Raw genomic sequence first — 17325 nt, 5'->3', positions numbered from 1 at the left:
ATTTTATGATAGGTTGTTTTTGTTATTTTTTTCAAAAAAAAAAACAAAACAAAAAAAAAAATAAAGGAGGAAGGAAAAATGTGTTTTGCATTATTTTTCTTGGACTTGAAATCAAGGCTGGCCATATTATCTTTACATAACATGTTTATGTATCCTGTTTGGCTTGGATAAGCTTATTTTACTGCACCTTACTAGTTTTGGCTTTGTAATACATGTTGTGTGGGAGTTGTTTATAGTTTTTGATCACATAATCTTGATCTTGAAGTCATATGTTTTTTTATTGTAAAGACTAAAAAATCTTAAGAGAAATGCATAAATAACCATCGCACCACTGTTTACTAACCAATCATGAACACCTTAGTGCATATCATATGATTTTGTACTTAAAAAGGTGTAGCACATGCACAAAAAGAACATAAGATGTAAACTCGGATTAATACTAAAATTGGTGTGTACATTATTTGGCTATAATAAATTCACAATCAAATAAAATTAGTGTGTACATTATCTTGGCTATACAAATAATTTTCAAATTAAATAAAATTGGTGTGTACATTATCAGGTAAATCAAGAAACTTACATAATTACAAGCTTATTTTCTAGAAGATATGAGAGTTATATGATGTAACTCTTTAAGTGATAATCACTTTCAAACTTATGTGATGAATTTTGTAGAAATTGTGATTGATTAATATCTACTTATCAACTCACATGTATCTTAAGCTATTGCTAATTGCACACACTACACAAGTTATTATTTGCTAAACTTAGTACATGATATTGTGTGTGATCTTATTATGGTCATCCAAGATTAAAAGTCCCTTGATTTTGATGCAAAATGTGTTTATTGTTTGAGTTTTTTAGGACAAATTGATTGAAAATCATGTTTTTGGAGGATCTGGGTTGATTTCAAGTATTTTTGAACAACTTTTCATCTCATACTCATGCATTTTATTAATAAAATAATGTGTTTTGAGGAGTTTCTGCATTAAAATGCTTTGTTTTTTAAAAATATGTTTTTTTCAAATCTTCGATCGATCGAACCTGTTGCTCGACCAATCAAAAATGTGATAAAAACTTTGGTTACGATCTGTCTAGCTCGATCGGTGCTTGATTGGTGCTGGATCGATTAAAATTAATTTTTGAAGGATCGAAAATCGATCAGTGAGTTTTTAAAAAGACTTTTCTTTCACGTGTTCTTCACACTGTTCATACTTTTTCAAAAGCTTTTTGACTTCTCTTGCTCGACTAATCCAATCTCATCAAAGTTTGTCATTTTTATTCAAAAATTTCTCTAGGTTTTTGTCTTCAAGTGCCGGTAAAACCTTTTTACCCTTCTTTTTTTTCATTTTTTTTTCATAATTTTCATGCATTTTAGTTGAAATTTTCAAACTCAATCTTTTCAGGGTTTTTGATTTTTGGATTGAGTTCTTTCTCATTTGATTCATGGGTTTTTGTCTTTAGATGCTATTTACTTGATTCTCATGCTTTAATTTAATTAAATTTGTGTTTTGGGAAAATTTTGAAATTCTAGGGCTTGAAACTACATGAAATTGGGGATTTTATTCAATTGGGCTTAATTTGGTAAAATTGACTTGTGAAATTGATTAATTATGTCATTTTATGATGGTTCCTATCTAGTATAATGATTAATTACTCAATTTGGTTAAATTTTTGAAATTGGATTTTTCAAAATTTGAGGTTTTTATTCTAAAACTCTATGTTCAAGTCAATTGTTGATTCATAAAGTAAAATTGAACTAGTTTCATTAGAGCATGCATCATTTGTTCATTCATGTCATGCATCATATAGATTGTTATTTTCTATATTTTGTTTCTCTAACTCTCTCTAATGCAATCTGCCATTGGTTTTCTTTATTTTCTTTCTTTGGTTTATGTTTCTATCTATCCTTTCCAACCCTTAGCATCATGGTTAGGAAGACTAGAACCAATAAGAAAACCATCTCCACCTCTACCCCAACCTTTGATAGTGAGCAGTTTAGGTTTAAGAAAAACCAAGAAACCTATGAGAAGTTAAACATATTTAGGTTTGTTTGGGCTGAGAGAAATGTGATTTTAGATGAGTTAGATATGGATATTAGGAGGAACTTTGAGCGTAAGGGTTGGTTACCTTTGTTGGACATTTCTCATCCTCCTCTGGCTGCCTTCATTAGAGAGTTCTACTCGAACCTCTTTGTCCACTCTGATGATTCCAACACTCACTATGTGATGAGTTGGATAAAGGGTGAAGAGTATGTCATTACTCCTATAATAGTAGCCTCTGCTCTTGGGTCACCTTTGGTACGACAATCGGTTTACCCTTATGATGAGACCCTTCCTCTTGATGACATTATGTCATATCTCACCGGTACTTCCATTCAATGGGGTACTGATCCTCGTATTACCTCCCATGAGCTTAAAGAGATTCATTATTTGTTTTTCCAGATTTCTTGTCATTTTATCTGGCCCATCTCTCACTTGCATACCATTCCCACTAAGAGATGTGCATTTTTGTATGCCCTTGTGACTGATGCTCCTATGAGTTTTTCTTCTCTTTTCATTCGTTCCTTGGTTGAGGTTCATAGGAGTAATTCTACCGCACATGGTCTTTTCTTCCCTGTTTTTATACATAGGATTTTGTTACATCTAAGTTTAGAAGATTTTCTCATGTCTGAGCCCATACGTATTATAACTCCCATAGGTGCCACCTTCCTTAGGCAGAGAGCAGCTCAAATGAAAGCTAACTCTAAACGCACTAGAGTATAGTCTTCCACAAGCGTGACAGCTCAGCCTCCTTCTTCAAGTGACCCTACTACTGAGGCTTATGTCGACCCCACTACCGCTATTTACCCTCCACCTTTTGCTTCGGATGATTCATCCATTCGGAGTATACTGGATACTATCAAGAATGTTCAAGCGGCACATGGACAGCTTTTGGTGGATGTGCTCACAAAGCTTCAAGCTTTGCGTGCAGATTTGGCGAGTGTTCGGCGGTCTACTCCACCACCTCCTTTTGATGATGAGCCTTGACTGCCCTTTGGCAATTCGTCACAAAAATGGGGAGTACTTATTAATGAAGATAGGGGGAGATTTTGAGTTTTTGGAGCTTTGGAGCTTTACATTGTGATGATGTATGGAATCAGTTAGTCGAACACTTCGGCTTCGGTGGACTGCAGCGCTAGCGGAGGCCTACAAAGAGAGAAAGCAGTCAAAGGGTGACCGGGGTAAGCCGGCCAAACACCCTCCGATGATGAAGTTAGTTTTTCTCTTCTAATGGAGTTCCAACTTTACTCAATGTAAAATCTCAGGAAATTCATCCCTTTGCATGGTGAAGACCGGGCCTTATATAGGGTACTCTAGGGCGGTTACTAGTTCAATAACTTCCCCCAGAATCTTGGAATTCGGACATAACCTCCTCAACGGCTACAAAAAATCATAACCGCCGCTAGAAGTTACATGCAGTGGAGGGATTGGCGGCGATGAACGCGGGTTGATGAACCGCTACGAAATTCACCAAGTGTTTGCGTAGTCGTCCATGTGCTCTGCGCATGGACGACTCTTTGTTGTGTCATTGTGTGGTTGTCCATGCAGCTTGTGCATGGACGATTCTCTCGATTTGATTCCCTGGAGTAATCAATTGCCCAACATCCCAAGGACGAGATATCTGGACGAAATGAAGATGGCCTGATGTTTGGCTAACCGCAACTCTCTGGACGATCCGTCTAGACGAACCATAGATGTGATTTTTGGTTATACATCAGTTGCCCCCTTGTCCAGAGCGTCGTCCAGGGACATTATGGGGATTTTATCCCATTTATGTGGCCACGTGTCACGGTTTAATTCGTTGAGCAATTAAATCGATTGCGTTTCCCCACACGATTGCCACGTGTCATTTTCTTAGTGGATGGTGTCGCTTCGCTGACCCCACTTCTGGGCCCTATAAATTGGCACATTCTCTTTCTTGCCCTTCACCTTTCTCATAAACTTCCTTCCGCTATCTCGTCCAAGAATCTCGTCTATCGTTTCGTCCTAGTTCTCAGGTACTTCCTCTTCTTTTTAGGTTTTCGTCTTCACCTTTACTTTAGTTATGTCTTCGTCCAATAGTACAGAGAGAGAAATAGATGAGTATCAAGACGTTTCGTCTGGAAGCTATGAGAGTGGTGAGAGTAGTGCTAGTTTAAGTAGCAGTTCCTCAGACGAGCAGTATTCGTCTGGGGTGCCTGGCATTTCCTTAGAAGAATTTCAGGAAATGCAACGTAGGATGGCTTCCGGGACTGAGGCTAGCTCGTCCAGAGTGCCACCCAGCCCTTCTCAGGACGAGGAGGAGGAAAACATTATATATAGCTGTGCACCTGAGGTAGCATCCACTTTGGATGCTCTTAAGTTAAAAACATTAGTAGATAGATACCAAATTCCTACCGAGTTTAAACCTCGTCTGCCTAAGGAAGGAGAATGGTGCTGTTCACCTTCTTCTGGTTTGGGGGTTTACTCGTCTTATTTATTAGCTGGTCTAAGGTTTCCCCTCAATTCCTTTTGTAGAGGTCTCTTCCATAGGTTAGGTATTGGTCCCAATCAACTTAATCCCAATGGTTGGAGGACGATAGTCGCCATGCAAGTGTTATGGCGTGAGGCACTGGAAGGGGATCGTCCTATAACCGTGGACGAGTTCCTCTATTGTTATAAGCCTTCAGAAATTAAACAGTCAGCTGGTTTTTACCAGTTCTCGTCCAAAGGCTCTCCTTATAGCTTAATAAAGGGCCATAGCTCGTCTGATAGGCTCTGGAAACAAGAATTTTTTATCATTTCTGGTAACTGGGCTGGGGACCCAACAGATGTTAGTAATGACCCTTCCCTCCTTTTACCAGCCCCATAGGTCGCCTTCGTCCTGAGGGTATGTTTTCTTTTCATGTGATTCACTTTGTTATATTCTCTATCTTTCATTCGTCTAACCATTTTTCTTTTGTTGGTGCAGCTGTTACTCGTCCACGTTTAAACAAAACCTTCTTAGAGCGAATTGATCGTGTACGTGCCTTCCCTAGAAGGACCTTCCACGATTTAGTGACTCTTAGCAGTTTAGCCACGTGGGGTCTTGGTCCAGAACCAACTGTTGAGAATTTAAGCCACGAAGAAACTACGCGTAAGAGTAAGTATCGTCCAGCTTCTTCCATTTCCATATTCATTATTAACATTGCTTATTTTTTATTAACTGACTTCCTTCATTGTAGGAATATTTACAATGAGAGAGAATAGAGAAAAAACAGTAACTAGTGGGGACGAGGATGCTCCACCTCCAATCGTCCAAAAGGCTACCGTCCAGCCTGGGAAGAGGAAGTCCAAGAAGATTTCAAGTTCCGTGGACCTGGACGACCTTCCTAGTCGTCGAGGTCCTAAAAAATCAAAAACCACTCAGACTCCTCTTCCCAAGGTCCCCAAATTCACTCCTCCCCCCACGGTGAATTTGGACGAGTCTCCTACCAACGTGGAGCCCGTCCAAACAGTTCATCCTGTTCAGACTGACCCTACACCTTCAACCAAGACTTCTAGGAAGCCTCATCCGTCAGAGCAATCAGATCGTCCTTCTAACTTAGTGCTGGACGAGGGGTACGCGTGGAGGACGTTCAAAGGGATCATCACTGATAATAAGGTTAACGAATGTTACAACATGTCAATGAAAGAATTTGAACGTTCTGGCATCCACGACCTCTTTAAGGTAGACTTTAACTCGTCCTTGTGCTTTTTTTTTTCTTTTTTTTTTTTTGTATATGTATGTATCTGGCTAACTCTTATTCGTCCATGCACAGGCTATGTCAAAGTTTTATACAACGACGTGCCAGTCCAAGGAACTAGCTGAGGAGGCCAAGACGGCAAATGAGAAGGCTAAAGAGCTAGGCAATGAGGTCTTGTTGAAAAAGGGGGAGGTGATCAGGTTGACGGATGAAATCAACCGTTTGCTTGGAATTGAGACGAGATTGAAAGACGAGGTTGAGGAACTTAAGGCAGATGTTGTTGAAAAAGATACTCGCATCACCTACTTGGAGGGACAAGTTTCAGAGTTTAATTCGTCCTTGGAGAAGGCACGTGAAGAAGCCATATCAGCCTTCAAGAAGTCTGGCGAATACAAGAATCGTCTAGACAGCCATTACGCTGCTGGGTATGAGGACTTCCGTGCTGATGCTAAGGACGCATTTCCTGACTTGAACTTCGATGCCTTCAAGATTCCCCAAGCCACAGAAAGTTCCTTGCTTATGACAGGTTCTGAGGACGTGAATATGGAGGACGATGCCACTAACGAGGTGAACCAGGACGATCCGAAGACGAACCCAGCTAATTGAATTCATCCAGAAAGTTTTATGTTCTTTGTTTAAAGTGCCCTAGTGTTTTGGGCTTTTACTTTTACCTTTTCTTTTTTTTTTTAAATCTATTCGAGTACAATTTCTTCGTCCAAGTTTATGGACGAGTTTTATGAACAGGCACTCATTACTTAAGGGTTTTTGGACGGTGGTCGTCCACCCTATGAATCTTATATGAATGTATGAATGCTTTTCCTTTTCATTGTTCCTTGTGCTTGAATATTCCTTAAGTTTTGTGAACAAAATTTCATTTATATCGTCCATACCATTCTTGGCTGTTGTGGGATTTTCCTTGTGTGGATGTTTTATCTCGTCTTGAACATGTGGACGAATTCCTTCCTGTATAACATTATGAAATGTTCATACGTAATGTTCGTCTACGAACGATGTCCTTTTGCCAGACTTAATCGTTACTCAAATTTAGGACGATTATTTATTCGTCCTTAATAAAATTTTCCCAACAAATTCTCGTCCATGGGCTGGATTGTTAAGTTGGCTAGATTCGTCTATGGGCCCGTGGTGTTTTCACACGCACATTATTCGTCCATAGTGTAGACGATTGCTCTTGAGGTTTGTCTTGTCTTGATCTTAGACGGACATACCTTCGTTTATTTTTCTTGCTTTATCCTTCTCTAAAGGAAAGCTTTTAGACGACATTTCCCTACGTCCAAGGATTTTACTCGTCTTTGGCCTTTCGCCTTCCGTGGATCATTTTGAATCATAGAAAATGGGGGATTCCCATACAATCATACACATACATAAAACGCATCATTTTCAGAAATCCATACTATATAATCATTCGTCCACAACCATGGCACATGCTTGAGAGCTTGTGCTTTTAGGGAATTAAAAATACATAATACAACATAACTTCGTCCATGAGCAGCATAAAATACTTATCCACTTAAAACACAATAGTAATAAGCACACTGGAAAATTATATTTAAACACATTACTTAAAACGTCCAAAGATCTCATCCATCTCATGTCTCGTCCATGATCACCTTTCATTGATAGTACCTCCTTAGGTGTTCAACGTTCCACGGGTGCTCTAACCTTCGTCCATCCAGGGCTTCCAGATAGTAGGATCCTTATCTCTTGGAGTTGATAACTCTGTAAGGTCCTTCCCAGTTTGGTCCCAGTTTTCCGTGGGCTGGATTTTTGGTGGCCAAAGAAACCTTCTTCACGACGAGATCCCCAATGTTGAAGCGCCTAGGTTTCACCATGGGGTCATGCTGTCTTGCCATGAGATTTTTGTACCTTGCTACTCTCTGCTCCGCGTCCATCCTTACCTCGTCTATGAGGTCGAGATTAAGACGAATCTGTTCATTATTCTCTTCATCTTGATACTTCATCACCCTATGGCTAGCCATATGCACTTCTGCAAGCATGACTGCTTCGCTCCCATACGCTAACTTAAAAGGAGTCACTCCTGTGGGAGTCCTCACTGTTGTTCTATAAGCCCACAAAACACCTGGTAATTCGTCCGGTCATACTCCCTTTGCCCCTTCAAGCCGAGTCTTGATAATTTTTAACAAGGATCGGTTTGCTACTTCTACTTGCCCGTTGGCCTGTGGGTGGGAGGGTGAGGAGTAGTGATTTTTGATCCCGAGTTGTTCACAAAATTCTCTGAAGGGTGTATTATCAAACTGTCGTCCGTTGTCGGACACTAACACCCTTGGTACTCCAAACCTGCATACAATGCTCTTCCAAACAAAGTTTTTGACATTTTGCTGCGTGATTTTCACTAAGGGTTCAGCTTCATCTTGTATCGCCTAAGCGTTTCAAAGGTTTCCTGAAGGTCGTCCAAGTGGCTACCTTCGTCTAAACTCTTCACAAGCATATCATCTACGTACACTTCCACATTCCGTCCTATCTATGGACGAAACATGTGATTCACCAACCTTTGATAAGTTGCCCCTGCGTTCTTCAGACCGAAGGGCATCACCTTGTAACAAAACAAACCCTAACTGGTAATGAAAGATGTCTTTTCCTGATCTGCCTCGTCCATCTTTATCTGGTTATATCCTGAGAAGGCGTCCATGAAGCTCAACAGTTGATGGCCAGCTGTAGAATCAACCAATTGATCAATACGGGGTAAAGGATAACTATCCTTAGGGCAAGCCTTGTTTAAGTCAGTAAAGTCGACACACATCCTCCACTTGTCATTCGCCTTCTTTACCATTACTACATTTGCCAACCAATCTGGGTAGTAGACTTCCCGGATAAACTGTGCTGCAGTTAGCTTCTGAACCTCTTCCTTGATAGTCTTCTCTCGTTCAGGGGCAAACACCCTCTTCTTTTGACGAACAGGCTTCGATGACAGGGATACGTTCAGCCGATGAGTAATTACACTTGGATCAATACCAGGCATATCGTCATGACTCCATGCAAAAACATCGGCATTCTTCTTTAGGAACTGGACGAGGTCTTCTTTCGCCCTCTTCTTCATACTTGTCCCAATTCTAGTAAACTTCTCACTATCATTTTCTTGCAATAAAACATCTTCCAATACCTCAGTCGGTTCTGCAACAATTTTTCTTTCTTCTATAATCATAGCTTGCATTTGCTAGTCCACAGCCAACATGGCTAGGTAACATTCTCTAGTTGCCAACTGATCTCCTTGTGCTTGCCCTACCCCGCACTCCGTAGGGAATTTAACTGACAAATGATAGGTAGATGTTACCGCCGTCCAGCTATTCAAAGTTGGTCTTCCAATGATGGCATTATAAGAGGAGGAATAATCCACCACAAGGAAATTTACTTCTTTGGTTATTTGCTGCGGGTATGACCCTACTTCTACAGGTAAGGTAATGGTGCCTACGGGCTGCACTTTCATTCCTCCAAATCCTATCAGTGGTGAACATGCAGGACGAAGCTGATCTCGTCCAATCCTCATTTGCTGGAAGGCGGGATAATACAATATATCTGCGGAGCTTTCATTATCCACCAACACCCTCCTGGTTTTGTAATCTACTATGAGCAGGGTAATGACGATTGCATCGTCGTGCGGATGATGGATCCTTTCAGCTTCTTCGTCCGTAAAAGTGATGGTTAGTTCGTCTGTTTCCTTCGTCCTTGGGGGTCGTCCAGAGAGTTGGATGTTCTGCACCGCTTTGAGGTATGTCTTTTTCGCCTTGGAGGATTGCCCCGTCGACATCCCACTAATGATAACTCTTATTTCTCCGAGTGGGGGCCGTGATGATTCTTCCATCTTCGCCTTCAATTTTTCATCTTTATGATCTCTTCCAACGAAATGCCTCAATTTTCCTTGTCTGATGAGATTCTCAATCTGCTGTTTCAAGTCATAACACTCATCCGTGTCATGCCCATGATCCCTATGGAAGCGACAATATTTATTCTTATTACGCTTGTTAGGATCTCCTTTCATCTTTTCTGGCCACTTTAAGGAAGGATCATCCTTAATCTGCATGAGCACTTGATCGAGTGGGGCATTCAAGGGTGTGTAATTCTGATTCCATGTTGATGGGCCTGCCTTCTTGTTATCCCTGTCTCGATCCTTCTTGTCTTTCATTCGTCCCTTCTTTGGACATGGCCCTTGGTCAGGATGACGCGGGGGGTTGGCTTCCATTCTCTCAACTCTCTTCCTTTTCTTAGCTATGATAGCGTCTTCTGCATTCATAAAGTTTTGGGCTGAATAGACGAGTTCAGCCATGGATTGGGGCTCTTTTTCGTACAACTTGTGAATAAATAAATCAGAGTTAACCCCATTGTGGAAGGCTACCAATAGGAGCTTGTCGTCCACCTCGTCTACTGTCAAGGCTTCCCTATTGAAGCGCGTGATGAATGAACGCAGGCTCTCATTTTCTCCTTGCTCTATGGTCAGCAAACTGGATGAGGAACATTTATGTCTTTGTCCCCCAATGAAATTATTGACGAATAACTTGCTCAACTCCTCGAAAGAACTTACAGAATTCGGGGGTATTTTGCTGAACCATACACGTGCTGGTCCCTTAAGGGTGGTAGGGAAGGCTCTACACATGATCTCATCCAAAACTCCTTGGAGATGCATTGTTGTCTTGAAAGTAGCGATATAATCGAAGGGATCACATACTCCATCGTATGAGTCCAGGGAAGGCATTTTAAACTTAGGCGGCAAGGGATGCCCATTAATGGAAGCAGTAAAAGGGGAGTCTGTTCGGTGGACCAAATCCTCTACGAGATTTGCCCTTCTCATGTTCTCCTTCATCTCATCCATAACCTTCCTCATCTGATCCATTTCCTTCTCCAGATGTGGCATCCTTCGCGAAGTGGTGCCTCTTGATTGAATCTCAGGCTCAGCATTTCCTCTTCCATCTCCTCGACTCTGGGATTGTCTCTCAGCTTGCCCTTCTCGTCGCTGCCTTTCTATCTCCCTAGTCAACTCTTGGTTTTGGCGGGTTAATTCCGCCATCGCGGCCGCCATAGATTGTATGTGTTGGATGGAAGGCGACTGCGTGACAGGCGCTGATTGGTGATTTCGATGGGGGTGGCTAGAAGCATCCCTACTCCCTTAATGGCCAGGGCTAGTAGCCCTCGATCTGGTCCGAACCATTCGACTTTTGTCCTAGGAAAAGCAAATCGCAAATCGCAAATCGCAAATTTTTTCCCACAGACGGTGCCAACTGATGATGTATGGAATCAGTTAGTCGTACACTTCGGCTTCGGTGGACTGCAGCGCTAGCGGAGGCCTACAAAGAGAGAAAGCAGTCAAAGGGTGACCGGGGTAAGCCAGCCAAACACCCTCCGATGATGAAGTTAGTTTTTCTCTTCTAATGGAGTTTCAACTTTACTCAATGTAAAATCTCAGGAAATTCATCCCTTTGCATGGTGAAGACCGGGCCTTATATAGGGTACTCTAGGGCGGTTACTAGTTCAATAACTTCCCCCAGAATCTTGGAATTCGGACATAACCTCCTCAACGGCTACAAAAAATTATAACCGTCGTTGGAAGTTTCATGCAGTGAAGGGATTGGCGGCAATGAACGCGGGTTGATGAACCGCTACGAAATTCGCCAAGTGTTTGCGTAGTCGTCCATGTGCTCTGCGCATGGACGACTCTTTGTTGCGTCGTTGTGTGGTCGTCCATGCAGCTTGTGCATGGACGATTCTCTCGATTTGATTCCCTGGAGTGATCAATTGCCCAACATCCCAAGGACGAGATATCTGGACGAATTGAAGATGGCCTGATGTTTGGCTAACCGCAACTCTCTGGACGATCCGTTTGGACGAACCATAGATGTGATTTTTGGTTATACATTAGATTGTATCTAGGTGCTTCATGATGTATTTATTGTTTTGGCTCATGATGTATTTTATTTTGATGTATTTATTTTTATGGGTTGTATATGTTAGGGGGAGATACTTTTATGTTTTTATTTCTATTATTGTTTCTTGTTTCACATGTGCTACATTGATTATTGATTTATATTATAAGGTTATTCATGATGTATGTCATTTATTTTCTGTTTTGTGAAATCAAAAATTTATTGTGTTTTACTTGTATTTTCCACACATGCGTTTATGTGTTTGTTGAGTGTTTCAAGAATATACAGGTTTATTCAGTCGTGCTACTGTCTATACTGGCAACTGATAAATAGTAGTTAGGTTGAATTATTTTTGGGCATGTTTGATGTTTAATGGGCTTTTGTAACTTTGAGCATTTTTGTTTTGGTATGTGTTTTGTCACAGATTGCCAAAGGGGGAGTTTGTTAGGTTCTAAGACTTTAGGATCTAAATGTATTAAAACTTTAATGTATAATGTTGGCAAACCATGATCAAAAAATTTAATCTAATTTTAGGCTACTCAAAGTGTAATTATGTGTAAAGTTGGAATCAAGTAATTGCAAAAAATTACTATTCAATTTCTACAAGGCTCGATCGATCAAAAATTAGAATTGATCAATCGAAGCTCATACAAATTATTTTTTCTGCAGAATTTCTAACTCAGTCCAAGCCCATATGACGTGTAGGGTTTTATGTTTTACTTCAAGTATAAAAGGAAAAACCCTAGCCACGTTTTAGAGGTTGTTGACATGCTGCGTGTGTGAATCTCTTGTGAAATCTAGAGGTATTTACCTTCATACATATTTAGGGTTATCAAGATCAAGATTGATATCAAGAACTTATGATCACTTCGGTTGCTATTTCAAGAGCTTAAAGAAAACACAAGTGGGAGTACTTTGTGGTTGCAGTGGATCAAGGAAAGAAGTAGTCTGTGGACTCGGAGTTGTCACGTGGTTGTAGTAGTAAGTTTTTTACACGAGGTAGCAATATGATGTTAGTGATCTAAGTCTTATTGTAAAACTTCAATTCTTTCATAGTGTATCAGTTTTACCTTGAGGATAACTAGGTTAAATCCTCGTCTAGTTTTTTATCGGTTTGGTTTTCTTGGCTTATCATATTGTTGTGTTTTTTATATTTTCACATTATTTACATGATATGATTTACTTTTGTTAACCTAGATCTGAATAATTTATCTAAATAATTATTTGGCTAAATAATTATGTTAAACAACTTGTGTTTTAAGGGGTCTAAAATCGTACAATAATGTTAGATCACCCCTATTTAAGAAGGTAATGTAATTAAGGTTATGTGATATATTTCATAATCTTAAATTATGGTAATGTTAGAAAATATCAAGTGAAACAAACACCTTGATGTCACATTAAGAAAATGTACATCACATTAAGGGTATATCACTGCAAACCAAACACCCCCTTAAAAGTTTTTAACGTTCCCCCAACTTGTGGACAACAATGACTGTGATTAGAAAACAAGAGGCTAAGGAATAGATAGGCAACGGAAAGGCATAGAGGAGATAGATGATGGCAAACTGCCACATGGCAATGGATTGACAATCACACCACTATGAAAGAGACAATCGACGACGAAGATTTTTTTTTTTTTTTTGGTAATTCTGCTAACAATGATGAGAATGTTGTTTATATTGATCATCATTCTTTGAGGAACCCATCCAAGATAATCAAAACTTTGGTGTTGATGATTAAGTGTGTTTGTGGTGTTATTTGAAACACTATTATTTACTTTGTGTTGTTTATGTGAGACATCAGGTATTAACATTGTTATTTGCTTTAAGTTGTTTAACTTAGAACTTGGTATTTGTGAGTTGTAACTTTTGAATTTTGAACTTAGTTTTTATATTTTTAAGTACTTTGCTTTTTATTAGTAATTTCACTAATTTGTGTCAAAAATTACTTTTTTGCAATGTTTTTTTAATATATATTATGAATTAATTATAGGTATCCTTTTAGTATATTTTTTCTAATCAGAAAGTAAGATCTTACAATCCTTGTGTCGATCCTACGATCCAATCCTCGACCCCGTGTAGGATCTCGATCATGTAACCTTATTAGTATGTAAAAAAATGGTATTAGTTGTGAGCTTAGATTATAACTAGTAAAAATTTTATACTTAATATTTGTTGTGAAAATATTGTATGTGTGGTATTAAAAGTTGAGTATCTCAGGTTTTAAAAATGGGTCGTCCTTTTGAAAAACTTAATTTTTTAAAAAAATGGAAAGCCAAACGCATGGCTGAAGAGCATTCGCATCAGCCCAGTTAAAGATGTCTAAAATAGATATACAGTGTAAATTTTATACATTTTGAGCAAAAAAACACCCACATCGGTGAGTGTAAAAACGGGCAAAATCATGTATATATTTTCACAAGCTATAGTACCCGTGTAAATATACACGGGTACTGTAGCTCGTGTATTTATTATTTTAATAATTTTCATTCGCCCCAAATTTTCTCTCTCTTCTCCGATGCACAACTACCTTAAAAACACATTTTCTTTTTCTCAGATGCACACAAACACAAACACACCCACACACAAACACATCCACAAAAACAGACCCACGCACAAACAAACCCACACAGACAAACCAACGGAGAGATAGATCGGTGCTTGTGGTGCTTGGTTCATGGATCGGCCGGTGAAGACACGATCTAGGTCACCGAAGCTTGGTTCTGGGTCGCCAGACCTTGGTTCTGGGTCTTTGGAGCTTGGTTCGTTGGTCGCCGAAGCTTGGTTTATGGATCGGCGGGTGAGACACAATCTAGGTCGCCGTGAAGCTCAGTTCGTGGGTCGTCGGAGCTCCGTTCGTGGGTCGCCGTGAAGCTCAGTTCGTGGGTCGTCGGAGCTCAGTTCGTGGGTCTCCATGAACCTCGGTTCGTGGGTCGCCGTGAACTTCAGTTCGTGGGTCGCCGTGAACCAATAAGTCACTGGGTTTTCTTCGTGGGTCGCTGGGTTTTTGTTTTTGAGAAATAATGAGAGAAGGCAGAAGAGAGAAGGTAGAAGAGAGAGAGAGAGAGAGAGAGAGTTGTTTAGCAAAAATGAAAAGAGAGAAAGAGAGAGATAACGCGAGTATATTAAGAGTCAGTTGAGGGAAATAATAAAAAAAATGAGAGGAATGAATATTTTATTGAAATAACTTGTAAAATAAATGAGACGATGTGGGTGTTTTGTAAAAGTGGTAGTGTAAAATAGAAAAAGTAGGTTTTTAGTGTAAAAATGGATGTGTAAAATACAAATACTGATGCGAATGCTCTAAGAGTTCTAATCCAAATATGCACGTTTTTCCAAAAAAAAATAAAAAAATGTGAGACCAGACGCACTCTAGAACTTCTACAACACCACTCCTGTAATCATGGTATTCCATATCTCTATTTTCTTTTTCCCCAAGTAATATATGATATCAAAAAGAGAATTAAATAGCATATATATTAAGACAATGTATTATAAATGGTCTCAAATTCCTAATTTGATTTGCTTTAAGTTTTCTTGGCTATAATGAAATGTTTTTCCTTGGCATGAAAGAAAATGAGTTTTTCTTGGCATGGAAGGAAGATTATTGTTGAAAAGTATTTAGATATTCCTTGTCCATCAAGAAATAGAATTAGAGTTTTATAAATAGGCATTATTACAAAAGGTTCGGTGACTTTTGCACAAGTATCCTCCCACATGGAAAAATGAGAAGACTCCTAAAAAAACATGAGTGAGTTTCTTCAAAAGTAATTTGATAGATTTTTTGGGTTGAAAGATACTCATGGTTATGTTAAGAGTTTTTTTTTTTTTTTTTTGGTGAATGTGAGTTCAAGTGTGTGAGATTTGTTCATTAGTTTGTGTCTATGATAGGTTATGTTTATGTTTGTGAGGTTTGTGACTGTTGTTTATATGAATTATGAGTGTTGTGAGATTTGATTGAGAGTGATTGTAACATATATCATTGATAGTAGATTTTGGTTGGCCTTGGCTATGGACGTAGGCATGGAGTTGGCCAAACATTATTAAATATTGTTTTCTTGTGTGGACATTTTTTTTTTTTCCTTAGAATTCACTCCCACTAACTCCAAATCACAACAATTGGTTTCAACACACAAGGTTAGAGCATTCTCATCAGGTATGCCAAATGCCAAATATTTGGCATTTGGCACACCAAAAACAGCCCCTCATGAGGTGTGTTAAATGTCTCAAAATTTTGAGACATGCTACAGTACGCTCTCAAATATGAGAGCGTACGGAGAAGAATGCCATTTACGTTTATTATTATTTTATTCATCTTTCTCTCTCCTCCCGATTAAAATATTACTTCATCTTCACGTTTAGCCACTCCTTTTCTGCTTCACCATCTCCAAATTCTCCACTCTCCCATACTCTTTTCTTCTCCCTTTTGCTCTTTTTTGCTTCATGGTGTCATATTTCTCTCATATTCAGTCTGAATCTCTCTCATATATTCAGTCCGACTCTCTCTCTCTCTCTTTTATCTCATCTTTTCTCTCTGCGTCTGAGTTCTTCTCTCTTGCTGATCTCGCCGAAGCTGCCAATCTTACCGCTGATCTCGCCGGAGCTGCCAATCTCGCCGGAGCCATAGTCGTCCTCCACAGCTCCCTCTTCACTCTCATTCTCTTCCTTTCTCATCCTCAAGCCGCCTGAAGCCGATCTCGCCTAAAGCCACCTCGAGCCGCTAAAACCGATCTCACCTGAAGCCAATCTCGCCGCTGACATCTCCTGCCTAAAGCCGATCTCGCCGCCTGAGTTGTGGGTTTGTTTGATTTGGAATGGGTTTTGAGATTTGTGAATGTAGTGGGTTGTGGGTTAGTTGTGGCAGTGGTACTGTGGTTGTGGCGGCAATTTGGTGGTTGTGGTGGTGATTATTGGGTAGTTGTGGTGGTTATTTTTTGGGTTGTTGTGGATTTTTTTTTTTTTTCTGGTTGTGTTTTTTTCTTTTTTTAAGGTGCCGTTGGTGGATGTGGGTTTGTGCCAATGGTAGCTGTCGGTGTTGTTGCGGCAGTGGTTGTTGGTAGTGGCCGTTGTTGCGGCAGTGGTGGAGGAGTTGTTGTTGTTGTTGGAGGAGTTTAATATATTATTTTAATGTGGTGTAAATATTATTTTAATGTATAGAATGGAAGAATAAAACATCTGATAAATAGAATGTTGTAAAATGATGTGCTAAAATGATAAAGTAGGTTTTTTGTGTGTTAAAATAGCATTTTTTATGAGAGAGCTGATGAGAATGCTCTTAGGTCTTGGTGAAGATCACGAGAAAATTATTTCTAGTGCAACGTCAACATTGGTTTGAGGTAGATGCATACACAAGTTTGCTTTTGATTTGGAAATAATGATCAACATCTTCAAATAAATCTTACTTGGATTAAAAAAGAATTTCAAAGAAAAAAAATAAGATTGTTTGATGGAATTTAAGTCAATATGGAAATTTCTATAAATTGCCTTAAATTCTTAATTTAACTTGATTTAGGTTTGCGTGGAAGGAAATGTTTTTCATTGGTGTAGAAGAAAATGAATGTTTCTTGGTATGGGAGAAAAATGCCCGTTGAATAAGTAAATGGATATTCATTGTTCATCAATAAATAAAATTTGAGCTTTATAAATAGAAATTGTTGCGAAGTGTTTGGTGACTTTCAAGGGTCTCCCACATGGGAAGAGAATCAAA

At 39.4% G+C, this 17325-nt stretch overlaps 1 protein-coding gene across 1 annotated transcript; it reads right to left on the bottom strand.

Annotated features, from left to right (window-relative positions):
* Positions 1-8918: 8918 nt before the first annotated feature.
* Positions 8919-10763, bottom strand: LOC136071447 (uncharacterized). Its single transcript, XM_065782764.1, has one exon. It carries the CDS (start codon positions 10761-10763, stop codon positions 8919-8921), a length of 1845 nt encoding a protein of 614 aa, XP_065638836.1.
* Between the last annotated feature and the right edge of the window lie 6562 nt (positions 10764-17325).

This window comes from Quercus suber, unplaced genomic scaffold, assembly GCF_002906115.3.
Source record: "Quercus suber isolate HL8 unplaced genomic scaffold, Cork oak 2.0 scaffold_313, whole genome shotgun sequence".
NCBI classification, from domain to species: domain Eukaryota; kingdom Viridiplantae; phylum Streptophyta; class Magnoliopsida; order Fagales; family Fagaceae; genus Quercus; species Quercus suber.
This window is presented reverse-complemented; position numbering and strand designations above follow the sequence as displayed.

Bases quoted from the DNA above. Each gene is read 5' to 3' on its own strand.
- LOC136071447 (XM_065782764.1), bottom strand. From the start codon at position 10,763: ATGGCGGAATTAACCCGCCAAAACCAAGAGTTGACTAGGGAGATAGAA.